We start from the raw sequence: 24,499 nt of genomic DNA, 5'->3' as shown, positions 1-24,499 counted from the left end.
ATTTGATTAAGTAATTTGGTCTTTACAAGGGAATGCCCTGTTGATGGCATTGTTTTGATTGATCATACTAGTGAGAGGGTATGTGTGTGGCTAGAACTATTTGGAAATGCTTTTGGATATTTAAAACATATGCAGTTTTATATTAGTATAATAAGAGTAGAAGCTAATATAAAGATTGATGACCAAAATATTCCCAAAAAATGATCACTTTTGATACCTAGGTTTGACTATTTCTAAGGTGGAGAAGTGCCTCTATAGTGTTTTGTGACAGCCACCAATACCAATCAAACTAATGGGAGAATTCATAAAATGGCCACAAGTCCAGCCATGCAATATCGTATAAAATGTGTAGCTAAGAATAAATGCCCGTACAATTTCTTTTGATTGTTTGTTATTGATAATCATCGGCAGTTTTGTGGAATCAAAGAGAATATCATGCATTTGAAATTTAAGAATGAATGAAGAGATGAAGGACTCATGCAATTCCTTGGTGTGACATATCTCTGCTATCATTGGATTGGGACTCTGTAATTATCCTTCTTTGGTTATGGTCTCACAACTAGCTTTACCGAGTGGCAACTATGGTATATTCAGGGCCAATAGAGGACAGGAACTCAAATTTAGCAATGCTACCATCTTTTCGTCAAGGCTTGCATTTTTCTCCATTACGAGGGCCATTAGACTGGAGATGGTGATTATTTGGAACAATGGAAAGGGAGAGATTCCATGGGTATTATGTTTTGCACTCAGGGAGACTTTGATTCTAGCTAATAACCTGAATACCTTATTTAGTTGATCTAGAAGATCTGTGAATTCCTTGGTAGATGAGCTTAGTAGAGAAAAGGAAAATTGGATGGAGCTGTATTTTGGGCTTTCCATCCCTTGGTAGACAACATGGTGACGCTGCAACTTGGGAGTGGGTGAACTAGGTGTCTGTTTTGTATTCATGAGGCAATTATTATCCTTCTATCCTATTGCCATTTTCATATTGCTGATTTTAATAAACTTTCATGGATCTGCTAATGATTAAAGAGAAAAGTTGAAGATGAAATCTTGCTAAGTTGGGAAGGTTTGTATTTACTGATTCATATATTGCATAACCCTTATTTTTCTTTTTATCCATTTCTTCTAAGTTAATAAATGCATATGCTGATTCCACATCACACACGACCTGTATATTTCTTTTCTCCTGTTAGAGAACTCTTTTGTCTATCATTGGTCATGCCTGCCTTAATCTGGCAGCCCCTGCTCTCACACCCATTTGACACTGCAAAACTATGCAATAAATATCCCCATTTCTGGAACATATAATTCTCTACATTTTAATCATGTTATTCAAAATAACCTAGATTTTACCATCAATGTGATGCTTTAGTGCTGACAGCAAGCAACGAAGTTTTTAGATATATTTTTTCTTCCATTGCATCATCATTATCCAAGCCTTATTCGAACTATATGGGGTCAGCTACATGAATCCTGTTTTGCCATTCCATTGTGTTCAATGCCATATCCTTTGTTAGATTATGAGTGCTAAAATCATTTCTTACTACTTCAACCCATGCAACCTCACAGATGAGGTGCCATTTGCAAACCAACTGAAATATGGGCTCTAGTCCATTCTTATAACCACAAGTATCTTAATGGATGTTTTTTTTCTTTTTCAAACAACACCATTAATTAGGCTAGCATGCAAATCAAGACCAATTGCTGATAGTAGGGTTATAGAACGTATTTTCAGCTCATGCTTTCATCTCCTGTCCAGATCAGCTTCATTACATAAATATCATTGGCCACCTGATTTAAACTAACTGTAACATGCAGACTTAATGGTGTGGTGGACTGTGGTGAGCGGCATAAGCACATCCAGGATAGAGCTATGTTACTGGTAGAGCAAGTTAAAGTTAGTAGAGGAAGCCCACTAGTTACTTGCCTTCTGGAAGGCCCAAGTGGGAGGTATGTCTTCTTGCTTCTTCATATATGTTTTCTTTTTGTCACAATTCTAAACCTTTAATTTGAACAGTGGCAAGACTGCAATGGCAGCTACTATTGGCATTGCCAGTGATTTCCCCTATGTCAAGATAGTAAGCTCCTTCGCATTTTGAGTATTTATTGAATTTATTTGAACCTCCTTTTCCTTTTCTTGGTTTTGACTTCAAATGTCTCTGCGTGAGTGCAGATATCTGCAGAAACGATGATCGGTCTTAGCGAAAGCACTAAATGTGCTCTGATTGTCAAGGTCTGTTATATTAACCTTAATTTTCTAAACCTTCTTCAATGGATCTAGGAAAAATTACTGATTCATCTCAAGTAAGAAGAATGACTTGTGCAACTTCTGGGTTGCCTTCAATTGTAGAAGAAGAAATCTTGTATAGAACACATCATTGAATTGTCTTACTTTCATTTCTGTCTAGATGATCAGCCTTAAAAAATCTTGTTTGGAAAAGCTTAAACCCATTTATGATCAGATATTCTTCACAGGTGTTTGAGGATGCATACAAATCACCATTGAGCATTATCATCCTTGATGACATTGAAAGGTAATTCCTGATTTGAAACTGTAGCATTCATAATTTTCTATTTTTCTTTTCTTCCTCTTTGTGTTAATTTTTTAAGCTCAACGGTCAGTCATATCAATACATGATGCAGGTTGTTGGAGTATGTTCCAATTGGACCTCGTTTTTCAAATTTGATTTCTCAGACGTTATTGGTCTTCCTCAAACGACTCCCTTCAAAGGTTTTCCCTTCTACTTTTTTCCTTGTTGACAATCCGAGACAATTAATAGATTATGTGGATAGAACTAAATTTCATGGAGGCTTGAGTGGCAAGACTGGCTCAGTACTGCAAAGCGTTCCCAGGTTTCAGCACCTCAAGGCAACCTTGTAATGTCCAGGTGGCAGTGGAGATGCCACTGTTCCATGCACCTTGTAGACCTTGGAAACTGCAATTTAGAGTTCTATTTAAAATATGTTTCACAGAAGTTCTCTTTTCTACTAAGATAGCTCTTTGGTTGGAACAAGTACCACCAATTTTCCATTAGGGTAATCACATCACCCCTGGATGTTTAGACACATGTTGAGGGAAATTAGATTCTCAGATGAGGATCTGAATGTGAGTTTTAACTGGTTAAAAGGTCTGCAAATCATCTAGCAGACAGGCTAGCTAAAGAGGGGGCTAATAGTGCTTCTTCCTACTTAATCCCTTGAGGGGAACTGTATTGGAGAATGAGCTTGCTAGTGTGATTAGGCCACTGTGGGGATGTAAGATATTTAGCATTATACATGTTGATTTAGTTAGTCTTACTTTAGTTTAGTGCCGCAAGGGCAAATATGTAATTTTATATTTTATTATTTGAGTGGTCGCCATAATATAAATATCAATCAAAAAGGCTGGCACCGCCAACTGATGTTTTTCTCTCCAAAACCTTTTTTTTCTCTTTTCTCTCTTCTCCCTCCTCTTCTCTCACTATTCCGAGATCCTATTGCGTGTTTAGTGACAGATCAAATCTTGGGAGTAGTGCGATCGGTCCTTTCCTTTCTCCAGCTGCTTTCTTTGTTAATTGGTGATCGAATCAAAGAAGAGGGACTTCTAGTTGATGTGAGGAGGCTTGTTGTGTGATTCTTCCTCTCCCCTCTTGGTCATGGGCCTAGAAAACACCAAGGGGAGGGAAGCCGAATGCTGTGAAAGGTTTTCTCTTTCTCCTCAACTTTGTGGATCGAATTGATCCTTCTGTACCCAGGTAAGTGGGTTATGTGGGTCTAATGACCCGTGGCTATTGTGAGAGTGTTTCCTCTTAGCATATGTGGATCGAGTGATCCTTCTGTCTTCTGAGGATTCTGGTATATCTGGTGTGACCTCTAGTCAGAGTGGAATGGGTGAAGGCTTTGACATGAGTTTTCCCATGGCTGTGATTCCCATTGATGGTCTCAATTACGTAGAATGGTCAAGGAGAATCAAGCTCTACATAACTGCAAGGGGAAAAGTGGGGTATATCAATGGTAGAGTCAAGGAACCACAATTTAGAGTGTAACCACCAATATCATCAGATTCATTGGGGACAAATCCTATCCAACCAGGTACTCTCATTCCAATTGATGTTTTTGACCCTCTTGCTATTGATACTTCATTTGTAAATGACCTGGGCATCCCTATTGCAAAAAGGAAGGGAGTTAGGTCTTGTATCACTAAGCATCCTATTTCACATTTTGTTTCCTATGAGAACATCTCATCCTCTTTTTGTACTTTCCTTTCTTTCATTGACAGTGCCCCTATCACTAAAAAGTGGCAGAAACTCTCTTAGTACCTGAATGGATAGATGCAATTAAAGAAGAGATAAATGCCTTACATAAAAATGGCACGTGGGAGTTAGTGGATCTTCCTAAGGCACAATGAAGCACAAAGTTGATGGCATAATAGAAATGTACAAGGCCAGGTTGGTGGAAAAAGGGTTTACCCAGGTATATGGAGTAGATAACAGAGACTTTTGCTCTAGTAGGTAAGATGAACTCCATTAAAGTTCTTTTCTCTCTTGTTGCAAATCTTGATTGGGATCTTCATTAGCTAGACATTAGAAACGCCTTCTTGAATGGAGACCTTGAGAAAGAGGTGTACATGATACAACCTCCTAGCTTTAGTGCCCATGGTAAAGAGTAGAAAGTGTGCAGGTTAAAGAAGTCCTTGTATGGTCTAAAACAATCACCAAGAGCTTGGTTCAATAAGTTTCATCTAGCTATGTAGCAGATTAGCTACAAACAGTGTCAGACTGACCATACACTATTTGTGAAAAAGGGGAAGGAAAGATTGCAGCCTTGACAGTGTATATTGATGGCATAGTGATCACAGGTGACTGAAAAGTTGAAATTCAGAGGCTAAAGGATCTCTTAGCCACTCAATTTGATGTGAAGGATCTATGTCCCCTATGCTATTTCCTTGGAATTGAAGTGGCCCACTCACAAAAGGGGATATTCGTTTCTCAAAGGAAATACATCCTAAATCCATTACATGATTCAGGAAAACTAGGTTTAAGCCAGTTGACTTTCCTATTGATCCAAATCACATATTGGGTGATTGTTGTGGTGAGGTTATCAAGGGTGTAAAGCAATTCCAAAGACTTGTGGGAAGGCTCTTGTATTTGTCCATGACCCGGCTAGACATTGCTTATGTCGTAGGTGTTCTTAGGCGGTTCATGCATGCTCCTAAGACCACACACTTAGAGGTAGTTGAGAGAATCCCCAAATATTTAAAGAAGTTTCCAAGAGCTTGTTTGCTATTCCAGAAAAATGGCATTTGAAGATTGAAGTGTATACAGATGTTGATTGGGCTAGATTAGTTGATGACAAAAAGTCCCACTAGTGGGTATTATTCTTTTGTGGGAGGAAACCTAGTCACATAGAGAAGCAGGAAACAAAGTGTGATTGATAAGTCTGAAGCTAAGTATAGAGCAATGTCCCATGAAGTGGCTGAAGTTATGTGAATAAAGAATTTGTTGAGTGAACTGGGTTTTCTAGTAGATAGCCCCATGTCCTTGTATTTTTATAACAAGTCTGCCATCAAGAGTGCAGCCAACCCAGTTCTTTATGATAAGTCTCGCCGCTATTCTATCACCGGTGAACTGGTTCAAGGGCGCTCTCCCTCCTAAAATGGAAGAGAGGTAGAAGACGCGAGAAAGAGAGAGAGAGAGAAAAAAGGAAGAGAAATCTCAATACTTCATTCATTATTGTTCATGCATTCGTTCATTGGCCTATATAGTGCATGGCCAGCTGACAAGCTAACAACCTGTAACCGATTCTGAGCATTTCACAGGCTATGATTACTTTTCTATACATGGGCGTCGAGTGTATACGAACGTAATGGGTGGTGCCACCCACGTAAACCTTGTGGTGTTCAGGACTAATGTATGGGCCTATTGGGCCTGACTTACTCCGCCTGGGTCTTCTCCTCTACTGGGTCTTCGAGAACGACCTTGTCCTCAAGGTCGAGAGAGGGGAATTGCTTCTGGAGTTAGTCATAATCTTCCCACGTGGCATCCTCTTGAGGCAAGCCATGCCATATGACTAGAGCCTGCTTAAGGACCATACTGCCCTTGTGAACCCAACACAAGTCTTTGATCACTAGTGGCTCGAACATCACTTCCCCTGTCTTTGTGAATGGTGGAAGAGTGGGGTTCATCACATCGGTGGAATCCAAGCACGGTTTCAGAAGGCTGACATGGAAGACGGGGTGCAACTGGCACTCAGAAGGTAGGTGGAGACGGTAGGCCACAAGCCCAATTTTCTCTGCCACCTGAAATGGGTCGAAGTATCTTGGAGATAGTTTCTGGGATGCTCTCTTCACCAGAGAGGCCTGTCTATACGGTTGGAGTCATAGATAGACCCAGAGAACTCCAATTCCCGATGCTTTCTTCCATAGGTTAATTTCATTCGTTGGTGGGCCTGTTGTAAGTGGAATTTGAGAAGTTTGAGTGTACTGTCTCTCGCGTGTAGTTGTGTCTCCACCTCGGCTTCTGGTTCATAAGGTAGGATGGAGGGAGGTTCGTAGCCGTACAGAACCTTAAAGGGAGTCGTTCCAGCTGAAACCTGGAACGTGGTATTATACCAATATTCAGCCCAGGGTAGCCACTGAGCCCACTGCTTAGGTCTATCACCCACAAAGCATCTCAAGTATGCCTCCAAGCAGCGGTTGACAACTTCAGACTGCCCGTCTGTCTGAGGATGGTAGCTGGTTAATGCAATATCCGGACCCCTTGAATAGTAAAGTATGCCTTCCAGAAAGTACTCATGAAAAGGGAATCCTGATCTGTTAAAATGGACTGTGGCATCCCATGGAGCTTGGCCACCTCCCGGATGTAAGCCTGGGCCACCGTACCTGCTGAGTAGGGTCTGGAGAGGCTTATAAAGTGAGCATATTTACTCAGTCAATCCACCACCACCAACACCACTGATTTCCCATGTGACGTGGGTAATCCAGTTATGAAGTCCACCATGACCTCTTCCCACACCCTCTCCGGAATGAGTAGAGGTTGCAACAACCCGGCCGGAGTCTGGGTCTATATTTCTGCTACTTGCAAATAGTACATCGGACTACAAACTCCTGCACCATCCGTTTCATACCTTTCTAGTAGTAGTGGGCTGCAGGCGTTTATAGGTGCGGAGAGATCCGGCATGTCCCCCTTGGGCCGAGTCATGGAAGAGTCGAAGTAGCTCTTGATGATACTTGGATTCTCCCGACACCACCATACGCCCCTTGTAGTAGAGAACCCCATTTTGGACTTTGTATCTTGGGGCCTGTGCAGAATCCTCAAGGACCTGGGCTCGAGTTTGGGTTAAATGGGGATCGTCTTGGGCTTCTTGCTTCAATTGTGTAGATAGTGGGTAAATCAGCCTAGACCAGCCCAACAAGTGAAAGTCTTTAGCTCTAGAGAGTGTATCTGCCACGGCATTAGAGGGTCACTCAATAGCAAAGTCAAACCCCATTAACTTGTAGGCCCACTTACGCTGATTAGGGCCCAAAACTCGTTGCTCCAGCAGGTGCTTAATGCTGCGTGTGGTCTATCCTAACAATAAACCTTCGGCCCAGAAGATATGCTCTCCATCTTTGATCTGCCAAAGCAATACCCATGAGCTCCTTCTCATAAGTAGACTTAGCTTGAGCGTGTGGAGAAAGAGCCTTGCTGAAGTAGGCCAAGGGTTGGCCTTGCTGCATCAGCTTGAGGTGTCGGCCTCCACAGTAAACTCCAGATCAAAATTAGGGAGGGATAGTGTAGGTGGAGTGGTTACGGCTTCTTTTAAGTGCCTGAAAGGCTTCTTCAGCTTGCTGGTCCCACACAAATGAGTGTTTCCTCAACAACCGTGCAAGGGGAGTGGCAAGAACTCCATATCCTTTAATTAACCAGCGGTAGTAACCTGTCAGCCCAACGAACCCCCGAGAGCCCGTGGAGTGCTAGGTTGGGTCTATGAGAGCATGCAATTAATTTTCTCTGGGTCTGTGTACATCTGTCCTCCAGTGATTTGGGTCTGTCCAAACGAACACTTTGAGGGCTTGGCGATCAATTGATGTTGTCGTAGTAGATTTAACACACACTGCAAGTGTTCCAAATGGGAGGCCCAACTTGAACTGTAAACAAGTATATCATCGAAGAACACCAACACAAATAGGCGCAGATAAGTCTTGAAAATCCCGTTCATGAGTCTAGAATGAAAAGGGGGCATTAGTCAGTCCAAAAGGCATCACTAGTAACTCAAAATGTCCATCTAATGTCCTGAAAGCAGTTTTGTGAACATCTTTGGGATGGACCCGGAACTGATGGTAGCCGGATTGTAGGTCCATCTTAGAGAAGTATTTGGCTTGGCCCAACTCATCAAATAGTTCTTCAATTAAAGGTATGGGATACCTATCTTTGAATGTGATGTGGTTCAAGGTTTTATAGTCCACACAAAACCTCCAACTTTCATCATTCTTTCTTACCACAGGGGAGGAAAAGGGGTTGTTGCTGGGCAGGATAAAACCTTTGTCTAACAGCTCGGTCACCATACGCTCCACCTCCACTCTTTGGTAATGGGGGTAGCAGTAGGGTCTGACATTGGTCAGCGGGGCTCCAGGTTGGATAGGAATTCGATGGTCATAAGCTCAAGTGGGTGGTAATGAGATAGGTTCTTGGAAGATGTCGGAGGTGAGGGGGTGCAGCTCCTGCGACAGTATGGACCCGACCCATATTCATCTTATAGGTCCCAACCGAATACAAAGAGTCGTATATTTCGGGGGGTTTTCTCTTTTGTATATAGAGAGTCTCAGTCTTTTGTGAGAGGTGAGTAACTTTGGGTGTATTTGGGGCTTAGGGTTTTCTGTGAGAGCACAGCTCTGTATTTCTTCTCCATTACCTACTTAAGAGTGGATTTTTTGTTGCTATTTGAATCTCTTTTCTTGGGTTTTTCATAACAAACTACTATCAAAGCCCTATTTTTCGTTTGGCACTTATAATGTCATCAATGAAGTTTGATATTGAGAAGTTCGATGGTAGCATAAGTTTTCAGTATTTGGCAAGTCAAGATGCATGCCATTTTGGGACAAGGCGAACTACACAAAGCTCTGTACGGGAAGGAGAAGAAACCTGCAACAATGAGTGATGAAGAATGGGAGGAGTTAGATTTTAAAGCCCTAATCACAATTCAGTTGTTGCTATCAAACGAAGTTTTGCAGGAAGTCATTCATGAGAAGACCGCTACAGGTTTATGGCGACAGTTAGAGTCTCTATACTTGTCAAAATCTCTTTCTAGTAAGCTCTACTTAAAGCAACAACTATTCCTGTTTCAAATGGCTGGAAGTACACCTATAAAATCTCATATTGATGAATTTAACTCTATTATTATGGACTTGCAAAATATTGATGTTAAGGTTGAAGATGAAGACGATGCCCTTTTATTACTCTGTTCCTTACCACCCTTATATAAGTCTTTTAGAGAGTCTCTCATCTATGGTAGAGACACCATTAGTACAGAGGATGTTAAAAAGGCATTACTCTCTAAAGAGGTGATTGATAAAAACTTGACTATGAATAGGGGTGATAGTCAAGACTTTGGATTGCTTGCAAGATGGAGGTCTAAGGATAAGGGCTCAAGTAGTAAACCGAAGTCTAGATCAAAATCTAGATATAAGAACTTGACCTATAACTAATGTCATAAGAAAGGGCACATCAAGTCAGAATGTTATAAGTTGAAAAATAAAACCCAAAATGAAGAAAAAAAAAATAGCTCTGCAGAGGCTGGTGTGGCTGAGGATGAGAATGTGGATATTCTCTTAGTGAGAGATGATAGAACCAGATCCAATGATGAATGGATTTTGGATTGGGATTGTTCCTACCATATGTGTCCCAACAGGGACTGGTTCACCTATGAATCTATTAATGGTGGGGTTGTATTGATGGGTAATAATGCCTCATATAAAAATAAGGGAAAATGAATAATTCGAATCAAAATGCATGATGGTGTTGTGAGAACATTAACAAATGTACGGCATGTACTAGACTTAAAGAAAAATCTCATCTCTCTTGGCACTCTAGATGTTGATGGGTGAAAATACTCAACTGAAGGTGGAGTTCTGAAAATCAGCAATGGTGCTCTTATTGTGATGAAAGGCATGAGGATAGGATGTCTGTATGTGCTACAGGGTACTACTATCATAGGTTCAATTGTAATTTCTACATCATCTCTATCTGAGTCCAACACCACCAAGTTATGGCACATGAGGCTAGGACATATGAGTGAAAGGGGACTTACTATGTTAAGTAGGAGAGGTCTTCTTTGTGGCCAAAGTACAGGAAATCTTGACTTCTGTGAACCTTGTATTTTCGGGAAACTGAAAAGAACCAGTTTTAGTACAGTCGTTCATAGGACAAAGAGCACTTTGGATTATGTCCACTCAAAACTATGGAGACCTTCAAAAGTTCCATCAAAGGGTAGTGCTTGATATCTTCTTACCATCATCGATGACTACTCCAAGAAGGTATGGGTTTATTTTCTGAAGCATAAGAATGATGTATTTGTGACTTTTAAATAATGGAAAACTTTGCTTGAAAAGCAAATAGAAAAACAAGTCAAGCAATTGAGAACAGATAATGGTTTAGAGTTTTGTGAAAATGAATTTAATGAGTTTTGCAAAAATGAAGGCATTGTAAGACATCATACTATTGTCAAAACACCACAGCAGAATGGAGTTGCAGAACATATGAACAAAACTCTACTAGAGAGAGCAAGGTGCATGTTGTCAAATGCTGGTCTCTCAAAGGATTTTTTGGCAGAAGTAGTTAATATGTCTTGTCACCTTGTAAATCGATCTCCATCTACAGCCATTGAACGTAAGACTCCAAAAGAGGTATGGTCTGGCAAACCTCCTAATTATTTAAATTTGAAAATATTTGGTTGTCTAGCATATGCACATGTGAACGAAGGAAAGCTTAAGCCTAGGGCCAAGAAGTGCATATTTCTTGGTTATGCTTCAAGTGTGAAGGGATACCGAATGTGGTGTCTTGATTCTAAATCACCAAAATTTATAGTTAACAGAGATCTTACTTTTGAAAAGTCTGCTATGTTTCACCTAAGAAATGAGTCTTTAAATTCTTGTGATGCAAATAAAACAAAAGGTTCATGAAAGGTGGAGTTAGAAGTTAGAAGTGCTTCCTCACCTCAGTTTACATAAGTCTAGGTGCCCATTTCTATTGAAATAGAAGAACATGTACAAGAGGAAAAAGAGAATGAGCAGTATTCTATTGCTAGAGATAGAACAAGGAGAGAGGTTAGACCACCTCAGAGATATGGTTATACTAATCTAGTTGCCTATGCATTGTTAATTGTAGAGAATGGTGATGTTTTAGAACCCAATACTTATGCAGAAGCTATCTCATCTGTTAATTTTTTTTGCTAAGTGGTTGACAGCTATGCATGAAAAGATTGAATCCTTGCATAAGAACCAAACTTGGGAGTTGATAAGACCACCTAAAGGAAAGAAGATTGTTGGATGGAAATGGGTTTGCAAAAGGAAAGAAGGTACTCCAGGTGTAGAGGGTGCTAGATATAAGGCACGATTGGTTGCAAAAGGCTATAGTCAGGTATAAGGTGTTGATTTTAATGATGTTTTCTCACCGGTTGTTAGACATAGCTCCATTCGTGTTTTTCTTGCTTTTGTTGTCATGCATAATTTGGAATTAGAATAGTTAGATGTTAAAACTATTTTTTTTTTTGCATAGAGAACTTGATGAATAGATTTATATGCATCAACCTGAGGGTTTTGTTGTTGAAGGGATGGAAGATCATGTTTGCTTGTTAAAAAAATCTCTATATGGCTTAAAACAGTCTTCTAGACAATGGTATAGAAGATTTGACTCTTTTATGGTGGCTCTTGGGTATTCTAGATGCAAGTATGATAGTTGTGTTTATTTCAGGAAACTTATAGATGATTCTTTTGTTTACTTGTTGCTTTATGTTGATGATATGCTTATTGTAGCTAGAGAAATATCTGAGATCAATAGATTATAAGCACGGTTGAGTGGTGAGTTTGAAATGAAAGATCTAGGTGAAACAAAGAAAATCCTTGGCATGGAGATTCAGAGGGACCGAAAAGCAGGGAAGTTGTATTTGACACAACATAAGTATGTTGAGAAGGTCTTACAACGCTTTGGCATAAAATATTATAAACCATTAAGTACTCCTATTGCAGCCCACTTCAGACTTTCAACAAATTTATTACCATAGACAAATGAAGAAGAAAAATATATGTCACATGTCCCATACTCCAGTGCAATTGGGAGTATTATGTATGCCATGATTTGCACATGACCTGACATTTCACATGTAGTTAGTATGGTGAGCAGATATATGTCATGTCCTAACAAGACACATTGGCAGGCAGTGAAGTGGATTCTCAAATACTTGAAAAGAACATCAAATACTTGTTTGAAGTTTGGGAGGAGTAGTGGTAGTTTGATGGGTTATGTTGATTCAGATTATGCAGGTGATCTTGACAGGAGAAGATCACTCAGAAGTTATGTATTATTTATTGGTGGTTGTGTTGTTAGTTGAAAAGCTACTTGTTTAGTGAATTCAGTTTGGGTCCAAAGGTGATTGTTGTCTATTGTGATAGTCAGAGTGCTATTCATCTAACTAAGGATCAAATGTACCATGAGAGGACGAAACACATTGATGTGAAGTATCATTTTGTTCGTGATGTTATAGAACAAGGAGATATCATTGTGAAGAAGATCAGTATTGTAGATAACCCAGGTGATATGTCAATAAAACCTCCTCTTGTGGCTAAGTTCAAGCATTGTTTGGACTTGATTGGTGTTTGCAACATTTGAATTTGTCTTTTGGGACTTTTGTTGGAGAAGGTGGAGGGAGATTACTATTCTGTGATGCTTGAGAGAATTCAAGCCAAGGTGGAGATTTGTTATATTTGTGCCTTGAATTCTTTATGGCGACCCGCTTCATGAATTCTTTGGGTGTATTTGAGGCTTAGGTTTTTTTGTGAGAGCACAACTCTGTATTTCTTCTCCATTACCTACTTTATAATGGATTTATGTTCCTCCTTCACCCATGGACGTAGGCTATAAGCCGAACCACATAAATCAATGTGTTCTCTGTGCTTGTTTCTTTTTATCTCTGTTTTACTTTCATTTTTTATTGCCATTCAAATCAGTTTTCTTAGGTTTTTTGTAACAGTTTCTTGTAAGTGGAGTGGGCCCAATGGGCATTGAACCCATGCTCATTAGCAATGGAGTAGAGTCTTGCTGACAAGACTTAAGAACCCCCTCCAAGCTGTCTACGGTTATGGGCTAGGCCTTAATCCCTTTTAACGTGTAAGAACTGCCCTCATAATTAAACTGCATAGTCAAGTCAGCCCAGTTACACACTACAGGGCCTAACAACTGTAGCCATTGTATGCCCAAGGCAACATCTGCCCCGGTGAATTCTAATGGATGTAGGTCCACCTTAAATTGGTACCCCTGAATCTTCAATTCTATTGATTTGCACCTTCCATCAAAAGAGATTTGGTGGCCATTGGCCACGTTAACTGCAAACGGGGAGACGGGTTCTACAATTAACCCAAGTTATTTGGCTAGTCGGGGAGTAATAAAATTTAGAGGGCTTCCACTATCAATCAAGATAGTTTGGGTTTCAAAATCTTCCTCTCCTTCTACTTATAGAAGATAGACGTGCTGGTAGGGGTGAGCAAAAAAAATGAAAAACCTAACCGACCGAAACCAAACCAAAAAACTTGGGCCCCCTACGTGTTTTTAAAAAACCAAAGGTACCGGTTCGGTTTTGGTTAACCAATTTAAAAAACCAGCGGTCAACCAAACCGACTAGTATACATGTTTTTCTATATATTTTTTATATATTTTCTATATATTTATGTATATTATATATGTTTTATATATTTTATATATTATAAATTAATAAATATGCATTATATATATATATTTATTTATTTATAATTTTCTATTATATATTTATACATATTTATAATAAATATTATAAAGTCAAAAAACTAAAAAACCGATGAATCGAACTGGTCAACCGGTTGATTAATTGGTTTTGGTTCTGTTCCAGTTACCAGTTTTCCCATTACCGATTCGATTTACACAAAAGGCCCCCTACGTGTTGGGCCTTGCATTTGTGGCCTAGGACAAATTTTTCGTTGCAATTATAGCAAAGGCCCTTCTCCCTACGAGGCTACATTTCCGACCAAGATAGTTTCTAGTAAGGGAGGGTCATAGCTCCAGTCCTTCTGTTAGGAGCAGTTGGTAAGGGAACTGGTTTGGGAGTAATAGGGGTTGGAAGTAGAGGCCTGGGTTTCGAATCCACCTTGGGATAGGGTCCTTTCTGAGTCAGGCCCGCCTGAGGCCCATAAGGCTTCCCTAATTTCTTAAGCTGGTCCACCCTCTCCTCATGAAGTTTGGCCAATCCCACTGCTGCCATCAAGGTGGTTGGCTACATGGTGTTCACCTCTATTCGAATGTCCTCCCTTAAACCCCTTATAAAGCATCTCACTAGAGCGGCCTCCGGTCAGTCGTGAACCCAGGTGGCCAACCATTCGAATTCATTCTGATACTCTCTAATTATCCCTATCTATCTCACCTGAGAGAGTGACTCGTTGAAATTTTCATAACCAGAAGGACCGAACCTCACGTGTAACTCGTTGAATTCATTCTGATACTCTCTAATTTTCATAACCAGAAGGACCGAACCTCATGATAGCTTCGCCATCCATGTGTATGGTGCAACAATGAAGACCCTCTGATCTACTAGGGTCTTGTGGAATTCAAAGTAAAGTTCAGCCCGGTAAATCCAAGGAATAGGATCATCACCTGAGTACAAAGGAAAATTGATCTTGGCAGCCTTGACTGGGAATGCTCCTCCTCGCTTAACTCCACTGCTGCTAGATCCTTCAATCTCCATGGATCTAGGAGCTAATGACATTCGTTCGAATTGACCTACCAGTGCTGAGAGGGTCTCCTTGATTTCTCTCAGCTCATTGGTGGTCTGTCGAACTTCACCTTCTGTGCGGTCAATTCTTTCTTCTGCAGACGAGGCCCTGGTGGTTGGCATCGTAGCAAGGCTCTGATACCAATTGATAAGTCCCGCTGCTATTCTATCACCGGTGAGCTGATTCGAGGGAGCTCGCCCTCCTGAAATGGAAGAGAGGTAGAAGATGTGAGAGAGCAGAGAGAGAGAGAGAGAGAAAAAGGAGGAGAAATCTCAATACTTCATTCATTATTGTTCATGCATTTATTCATTGGCCTATATAATGCATGGCCAACTAACAAGCTAACAACCTGTAACCGATTCTAAGCATTTCACAGGCTATGATTACTTTTCTATACGTGGGCGTCGGGTGTATTCGAACTTGATGGGCGGTGCCACCCGCGTGAACCTTGTGGTGTTCTGGACTGACGTATGGGCCTGTTGGGTCTGACTTTCTCCATATGGGTCTTCTCCTCTACTAGGCTTAACATTGACAAATACTTTATCAGAGAGAAAATTGTTAATGGAGAAGTGTGCATCCTATATGTTAGTTCTGAGTAACTTGTAGATATATTTATAAAAGGTTTACATCACTCGTGACACAATGACTTATGTAACAAATTGGGCATGATTGGTATCTATGTCCCAAGTTGAGGAGGAGTGTTGAATAAGTTAGTCTTACTTTAATTTAGTGCCGCAAGGGCACATATGTAATTTTACATTGTTTTATTATTTGCGTGATCGCCCTAATATAAATATCAAAAAAGCTGGCACCGCCAACTGATATTTTTCTCTCCAAAACTTTTTTTTCTCTCTTCTCCCTCTTCTCTCACTATTTTGAGATCCTGCTGCGTGTTTACCAACTAAAAAAATACATATATATCTGTAGCGAGTTCTTGAATCAATTACCACTTTTCTGAGAACTTCTTAGTTCTGTGCTTGCCTAGCACTTTGCCTCGTTATTTTGTGTATTTGACCAGAATTGTTTAAAATTCTTTTTTGTAATTTTGATTGTAAAGCTAGATCTACTTAGCATTATTGACCTCAGAATGAATACCTGAAAATGACTATCTCTTACTCATAGAACTATATCAAGTTCTAATTTAATCTTGTATGCCATATTAATACAAAGCTCCACCTGATCAGTATTTGGATACCCATACTGTGTCTGGAAATAGCTGATCCTTTGATTACTGATGTTTTTCGAACTTGATGTTGTAATATTTGGCCCAACTTTCTTCTGGTAGTTAATTTCATTCTTGTTTTTCTGAAAATTGTGTTTCCTATCTATCTATGACCTTATCCACCACTAGTTCTATAAAGGTGAATCCATTATTTGGACCAACTTCCTGTTTTCTTTTTCTTATTCATTCTTGTTTTGCTGTCAGGGGAAAAAACTCTTGGTGATTGGAACAACTAGTGAGGCAGATTTCCTGGATTCACTTGGTATCTGTGATGCTTTCTCTGTGACTTACCATGTCCCACAATTGAAAACCGAGGATGCCAGAAAGGTAAGTCATCATCATCACTTGTCATAGCTTTGTCTTTACCATTTGGGTAATGAGTCTTCTTTCCCATTCCATTCTATATATGGCGATACCCTTCATCAGTGCTGAGAGATGAATTCAAACAAGTGCCAAACAAGCACAGAACAGAGTAACTGTTAATGATCATGCAGCAAAAACCATTAAGTACTTTACTGCCTCTTAGAGACACTTGTTTCACTTAGCTTGAAATATTGTAACTTGCAAGAAGCCAATGGCAATACATGTCTCTTAGAGCCATCCAAAGTATACATATATTTTGACATAACTTTTGGATACGTCTACATGTGCATTTTTAGATCTATATACAGTTTGTATGCATATATCACCATAAACAATATTTTTCTAGGTGCTTCCTACTTTATAATTTTTTAAAATATGTGGTGCCTTTTTTTATATGCACCAAATGAATGAATTCATGCATACACTATATATAGAGAGAGGAAGGAAATGTGTTTCTTTTCAGAGTTGACAGTCTCCTAGCTCAAATCCAGGAGGTTAGCTGGTTTGATCTTGACATTTTGTACACATGCTAGCTCTGTCTATCTTAATTCTGGGGAAAAATTACCCAATTTTGCTTTTGACAGAAGGGTGGTGAACATTCATATTTGGAGTTACTGGCTTAAAACCTCTATGGATATGCCTGGGGAGAAGATTTTAATGTCCATGTCTGAATTTAGATTGTTTTGTACCTCTGCCTTGGTGTTAATATAGGAATGGATCTCATAGTTTTAAGATAGTTTATCTTATCAAAAATCACTGGAATCTCCTTGGTTGTTTGTAAAACTACTATTTTTTATTCCTGTATATCTGAGTTTGAACTTTGAAATATTGTCAGATTTAAGTCCTTCACTCTCACAATGTCAATCAGGTCTTTTATTGTGTTCTGTCTATGAAGCTCTGGATTATGTTTACATGACCCATGTTTCTTTGCACAGGTTTTAGAACAGTTAAAGGTATTTGCTGAAGATGATATAGATGCAGCTGCAGAGGCCCTTAATAATGTAAGTTTAAGTCCATTAATTCTAATCTGGATATCATCATTCTATGACTATTCTTTTCTTTTGTCAATACTGAATATGAGGCTACAAAGTCTAAGCATAGTGTAAGATCGAGGAATTTAGTCTATCTTCCTGCCTCTTAGGATGTTTTCTGTTGAAATGTGTTATTAACTTATTATTAGAAGAGAAGCATATCCATAAAGGTGATGACTGTGCCTTTAAGTCGGTGAACTCTCAAATAATTGTGGCCAAATAAAGGGTTAAGGTTCTAATCTTCTCTGGAAACCAAAGGATGTTAATGTTTGGGAAACACAAAGTTTTCCCAGTCTGTTGAGATTCTAACGTAAGCATCAATAATTAGTCAAACACACTGAATGCAAACAATAGGCAAGCAAGAGGCAATCTATTTTTTACATGGAATACTCTTCAACACAAAAAGGACCCAGGGATATTGGCCAAAATATCCACTATGAGAAAATATGTCATAATTGCCTGTAATTTCAAATAGGAGGCTACAATATAGATTTGTATTATGAGACAACATTTACTTTGTTACACTCTTGAACTCTTGTATAAAATATCAAATTTTGTTCTTTTGAATGGTATATGATTAAATGATAGGACAAATGAATTTATTTTCCAAAAGCAAGGTTGTGATTCTCACTTCTCACCGGGAAAGTTTGTATCATGATACGTTTTCTCAGATGCCAATCAAGAAGCTCTACATGCTAATCGAAATGGCTGCCCAGGGAGCAAAAGGTGGAAGTGCAGAGGCTATTTACTCTGGTAAAGAGAAGATCGACATCTCTCATTTCTTTGATTGCCTTGGAGATGTCATTCGTGTATAATTTGTACATGTGCCACACTGTACAGCTCCTTAAGAGATGTGGACTCGTTATTATCACTTTTTCTTCAATTCTCTTGCCTTTCTCCCCACATATTTTACAGTGTATTCTGGCCCATTTTGCCGGAAAATTCTGACATCAATTTGAGTAACTATTGTCTAATCTTTGGTGGTTATGAATTATGATTACTTGCCATTTGTCAGTTCTAGTGGAAAAATGAAGTTCCTGAAAGAATGGTAGGATCCATCTAATGGACACCAAGAAAGGTGCGGAATGGGGGTGAATTTCAAAAAAAAATTTCTTACCTTCTTCCAACTGGGATTCATATTCCCTAAATTTATAATACATTATTCAATGATCCTACTTGAATCATAAACAAACCAGATCTGAACCAAAATGAAACAGGAAGAATTATACCTGATTCGGAGAAATAATATCTCCCAAAGTTAGTGTTCACGCCCAAAGAAGTAACCAAGATCCGCTCCTGCTGAAGATGACACAGCTGTGGATGGAATGGAACCAGCAGGGTGCGTCCTACACACTGGATTCTTCACAAGTACCCTCTGGAAAACTTGAACACCGAATCCTAGTGTCTTTCTTGCAAAACTATTGTCAAGAACTGCTTTCTTGACATCCTGTTGCTGCAAAGATCCAATCTTCCAACAGGTAGTGGCGGCGGCTGAAGGAGGAGAAGTCCAGGGACGAAGAGGGCAGAATTGTCTCTTTCCCTGGAGTCTGTGAGAGATCAAATCTCAGATTGCATGATGTGTTTCTTACTCAAACCCCCTAGTTCGAAATCTGATATTTCTGCTAGGGTTTTCTCCTCTTTCTTCTTGATTAAGAAACCTCCCAATATTTTGGGAGTTATCCCAATCCAAATTAGTATTTGGATAGATGTTAATCTTAATCCTATTTGCAGATTAAGTTAGTTAACTCCTTATCTTATCAGGAGGTTACCAGATTCAAATCTAATTTGAATTTGGTCTCTTAGAGTGGATAAGGTCAAAGACCCAATCCTTTTACTAACACTAATCTCATATTTGCCCTATGAACTGGTGATCATATCAACCCAGTTCGAAATGGGATTTTGGCCCATTAAGTGTTCAGTGTTTAACTAGTTTCCAACCTGCTGCCCAGTTGGGCTTCTTTGTATGGCGTGGGACCCAAGCATTGATCTACACATCAGCCACATGGGTTCGGCCCAGCCTTTATTACAAGGCCCAGCTGAATTCACTAAAAGACTCAGTGACCCCCTTGAGCCCATCACATGGACCCTATGGGCCCAACACTTACATTAAGTGGTCCTTGGGTCAAGCCATCTTATAAAAACCGAGGGACTGTGGGCAGGTGCAAGATTAGCCCATCAGGTGTTATCCTAAATGGTTTTACACTTAACCTCTCAGCCCTTAATGATCAAGCATTGCCCGACAAGTGAAGACTTCTCTCTCGGCTGCAAGGAACAGTGTCGCACTCTCTACTCACATGGGTCCCGGGAATTAAAACCTTTTGCAAATCTTTTGAAACCGTATATATACATATATATATATATATATATATATATATCTTATTTTGCAAAACAAAATTCCAACGATTGAAATCAATTGCCGACAGTTTGGTTTCCATCAGAGAGAGTGCATTACCGATCATTACCATTGTCCGACAAAGGGGTTGATCCTGTCACTATGACCACTCACTCAGATGAATTCTCAGACTGCCCCAACATGTCCAGGTTTTGACCCCCACTAAGGATCTCACTGATTAACACATCAAAGACAGTTTGATCCGACACCTAGTGATGTGTCATAATTGAGTCTAGGGGTCAGGTGTAACTTTCCAGTTTTGCCCATCTGTCTCCAAGGTCTAGAGAAATACTAGAAATCTGGTCCGGTTCAAGGGTTCAAGCAATCCCATACTACATGTGCCTTGGGTCTTACCCTGATGGCCGAAACAAGCCATCCCAACACTTGGTGGCACATCAGTATCAGCCTTGGCAGGATAAATCTCCCAAGACTTATCCAATGGCTGTGAACATTTAAAACTAACACAAGTTTCTATAAGTGTCCAGTTTTAGGGTCTTACACAGAATTATACCAAACAACATGAATCAAACATGCACTTTAATTTATTTCCACTAAATAACAAAAGTACATCAAATCCGATTGAAGCTAAGGGCATACAAAACTGTCTAACAGCTCCCACTTGCACTTAGGTCCAATCTGGTACAAGCCGGAGTCCCATACTTTTCACGTGTTTCTCAAACACCTTCTGTGTCAGTGGCTTAGTCAATGGGTCTACAACATTGTCCGCTGATGCTACCTCTTAATATCATCATCCCGTAGGTTCAGTGTTGTCATACAACAGTGGAATGGGTGATGTACTGAATTCCAAATTCCGGAATGAACACCTTCATTCATAAGGCAACCTCACTTACGGCAATGCGCTCGGCTTGGGTTGTGGACTATTAATTTGCTACTCAGGACCTCTATTTGCTGACATTCAGGAAACAATACGCGATCCTATCGTGAAAACTTATCCAGACGTAGACTTTCTATCATCTAGATCCGACTAGAAATCGGCATCTGTATACCCCAGAACTTGTAGTGAACTACCATCGAATACCAAACAAAACTCTTTTGTCCTTCGAAGGTATTTAAGTATGTTCTTCACAGCAGTCCAATGCTCCTGCCCTGGGTTAGCTTGGAATCTGCTTACCACACTCACCGCTTGGGCTATGTCCGGGCAAGTGCACAGCATGGCATACATGATGCTCCCTATGGCTGAGGCATAGGGAACGTCTCTCATGCCCTCAATCTCCTCAGAAGTCTTGGGAGACATCTTCTTGGAGAGAGTTACTCCATGTCTGAAATGAACGTTTCCTTTCTTGGAGTTTTCCATGTTGTACCTTTTGACAATTTTGTCAATGTAAGCAGCCTGGGATAATCCAATTATCCGCTTCGATCTACTTCTATAGAGTCAAAGACCCAGTATGTATGAAGCTTCTCCAAGATCTTTCATGGAGAACTGTTGTGACATCCATACCTTGACCGAAGTCAACATTCCTACATCATTCCCAATGAGTAGGATATCGTCCACGTACAATACTAAAAAAGTAATCTTATCCCCACTGGACTTCCTATAAACACAGGGTTCATCCGGATTCTGCTCAAAGTCAAAACGGATGTTCCAACTCCTAGAAGTCTGCTTAAGTCCATATATGGATCTGTTGAGTTTACATATCATGTGTTCCTGACCAGCAGCAATAAAGCCTTGCGGCTGCTGCATGTAGATATCTTCACTAAGATCTCCATTCAGGAACGCGGTTTTGACATCCATTTGCCAAATCTCATAGTTATGGTATGCTGCTACAGCTAGCAGGATCCTAATGGATTTAAGCATGGCCACGGGCAAAAAGGTTTCCTCATAATTGATGCCTTCTTTCTGAGTATACCCTTTTGCCACCAAGCGAGCTTTGTAGGTCTCAATCCTGCCATCGGGGCCCTTCTTCCTCTTGTAGATCCATTTGCAACCAATTGCTTTTACCCCGGAGGGCGGATCTACTAGAGTCCAGACTCCATTGATCTCCATTGAGTCCATCTCAGCTCTCATGGCCTCCACCCACTTCTGGGAATCTATGTCTAACATAGCTTCCGCGTAAGTCACGGGATCCTCTTCACTAGTCAAGGCTTCCACCAGATAGGTATCCTGGTCATAACCATATCGGACTGGTGGTCTGGATACCCATGTGGACCTTCTAGGTTGGTCATTACCTAGAACTTGTGGGACATCTCCCACTACTCGTGAGCTCTCCTCATCAAGAACTATTTCCTGACGATGAGTGTCCATGATGTATTCAGATTCTAAGAATTGGGCGTTTCGACTGCAGAACACTTTCTGCTCACTTGGGTCATAGAATAGATAACCCACTGAATCCTTTGGGTAGCCTATAAATAGGCAATGGCTGGTTTTGGATTTCAACTTGTCCGCACTTATTCTTCTAACGTGTGCAAGACAACCCCAAATCTTCAAGTGTCTTACACTTGGCTTCCTTCCGGTCCATAGTTCATATGGAGTTTTCGGAACTGATTTGGTTGGAACCCGATTCAGCACGTAGATAGCAGCCTCTAATGCATATCCCCAAAAGGATGTGGGTAATTCTGAGCGTACGAGAAGTGACCGGACCATGTCCAACAAGGTCCTATTCCTCATCTCTAAAACACCATTGAGTTGTGTAGCAGGAGGAGATAGTTGTGACACTATCCCATTGTCCTTTAAGTAGTCCCTGAATTCGTCAGAGAGATACTCGCCACCTCGATCCGATCGAAGGGTCTTAACTTCTCTCCCTAACTGTTTCTCGACTTCCTGTCTGAACTCTTTGAACTTTTCAAAGGATTTAGACTTGTGTCTCATTGGGTACACGTAACCATATCGTGAAAAATCATCTGTAAAGGTGATGAAGTACACGTGTTGATTCCATATCCTAACACTCAGGGGACCACATACATCAGTATGTACTAGGTCAAGTGTGCCTCTAGATCTTTCAGGCTTACCGTCAAATGGCCTCTTAGTCCTCTTACCTTGAAGGCAAGGCTCACAAGTGGGAAGATTTTCTATGGTTAGAAAATCCAAAGGACCATCCTTTACCAGTCTTGTGATTCGGTCAATACCGATATGGCCAAGTCGGTAATGCCAGAGGCACGTGGGATTAATTGTATCACGATTCCTTTTCTTGGGATTTTCGACCGACGTAGTTTCGGTTAGGTTAGTTTCTAGAGAAGGATGTTGAACATAGAGACCATTCTCCAGTTCTCCGCATGCGATGAATTTGTTATTCCATTTAACAGTAATCATATTACTAAAATAAACAGTATATCCATCAGCACACAATTTAGAAACAGAAATTAAATTTCTTCTCAAGTTCTGTACATAAAGACAATCTTTAAGTACAAGAACTCCTTCTCTAAAAACTAATTCTACGGTTCCTATCGCCGCAGCTGTAACACTTGCAGTCGTTCCCAAGAATAGTGTCACCTCACCATCACTCAATCTTCTACTAACTTTGAACCCCTGCAGTGAGTTACACGCATGAGTTGAAGCCCCGGAGTCAACACATCAAGACATAGAAGTAACTAACATATTAGTTTCTATGACACAAGTTTCGATGTTACCTTTCTTAGATTCCAGGTAGACAGGACACTTCCTCTTCCAGTGGCCGGTCTGTTTGCAGAAGTGACAGACATCAGATGCCTTGTTCTTCTTCTGCTTCTTGGGTTTGGCAGCCTTCTTCTGGGGCTTCTTTGCCTTTCTCTTTTTCTTGCCCAATCTGTTAGCTTCAGCAAGAATAACCACAGGCTCTTCCTTCTTTAAAAGATCACCAGCCCTCTGCAACATATTGCTGAGTTCCTGGACGCTGACATTCAGCTTATTCATATTGTAGTTCATAGTGAACGCATTGAAGGAAGAGGGCAAAGAATTCAGGATGGCATCCACTTGCGTGCCAAGATCTAGCCCGAATCCAAGAGCTTCAAGTTCATTAATGTATCCCATCATCCGAAGACAATGGTCATGAACTTTTTGCCCCTTGGACATCTGCGCGGTCATGAACAATTTCAGGACCTTCTATCGAGTAGAACGGTTCTGCTCTTCATACATTGTTCTTAGACTGTCCAATATGTCCTTGGCTAGTTCGATCTGATCGAACTGCCTCTGTATTGAGTTGTCTAATGAGGCAATGACAAAGCAGCGGACTAAGGAGTTCTTATCCTCCCAATCTTGGTAGTCCCTCCTACGGGCCTCAGAAGCCCTATCACCCGGACGTTCCGGGGCAGGATTTTTCACCACCTTATCTAACTTTTTAGAAGTTAGGACCAGCATAAGATTTTTGTACCAGTCGGCATAGTTTGGGCCCTTAAGCTTGTTATCATTTAGAAGCTTTGCAAATTGACCGTTTGCCATTTTCTATTAAAACAACAAAAACATTAGTCCACAACCTTAATTTGATTCATGTTACCTACATAAATATGGCTTTTAATCTATGTTCCATTCCCATTTATTCATCTCTGAGATTTTCTCCCTTCTCAGTGGCGGAGACGACGGAATG

The 24,499-nt window shown here is 40.3% G+C and overlaps 1 protein-coding gene across 1 annotated transcript in view; it reads left to right on the top strand.

The window, feature by feature from the left end:
* LOC148875883 (vesicle-fusing ATPase-like) overlaps positions 1-18,564 on the top strand; it is a 134,391-nt gene extending 115,827 nt beyond the window's left edge. Inside the window, exons 14-21 of the mRNA XM_088965637.1 lie at positions 1,822-1,953; positions 2,021-2,081; positions 2,177-2,236; positions 2,479-2,537; positions 2,647-2,734; positions 16,401-16,523; positions 17,495-17,560; positions 18,262-18,564. Of these exons, the coding sequence (XP_088821763.1) occupies positions 1,822-1,953; positions 2,021-2,081; positions 2,177-2,236; positions 2,479-2,537; positions 2,647-2,734; positions 16,401-16,523; positions 17,495-17,560; positions 18,262-18,405 (733 nt within the window). The 3' untranslated portion in view covers positions 18,406-18,564. The remainder of the gene's footprint in view (positions 1-1,821; positions 1,954-2,020; positions 2,082-2,176; positions 2,237-2,478; positions 2,538-2,646; positions 2,735-16,400; positions 16,524-17,494; positions 17,561-18,261) is intronic.
* The last annotated feature ends 5,935 nt before the right edge of the window (positions 18,565-24,499 follow it).

Source organism: Nelumbo lutea, chromosome 1 (assembly GCF_056320005.1).
Source record: "Nelumbo lutea isolate HS-2025 chromosome 1, American lotus-T2T, whole genome shotgun sequence".
NCBI classification, from domain to species: Eukaryota; Viridiplantae; Streptophyta; class Magnoliopsida; order Proteales; family Nelumbonaceae; genus Nelumbo; species Nelumbo lutea.
This window is presented reverse-complemented; position numbering and strand designations above follow the sequence as displayed.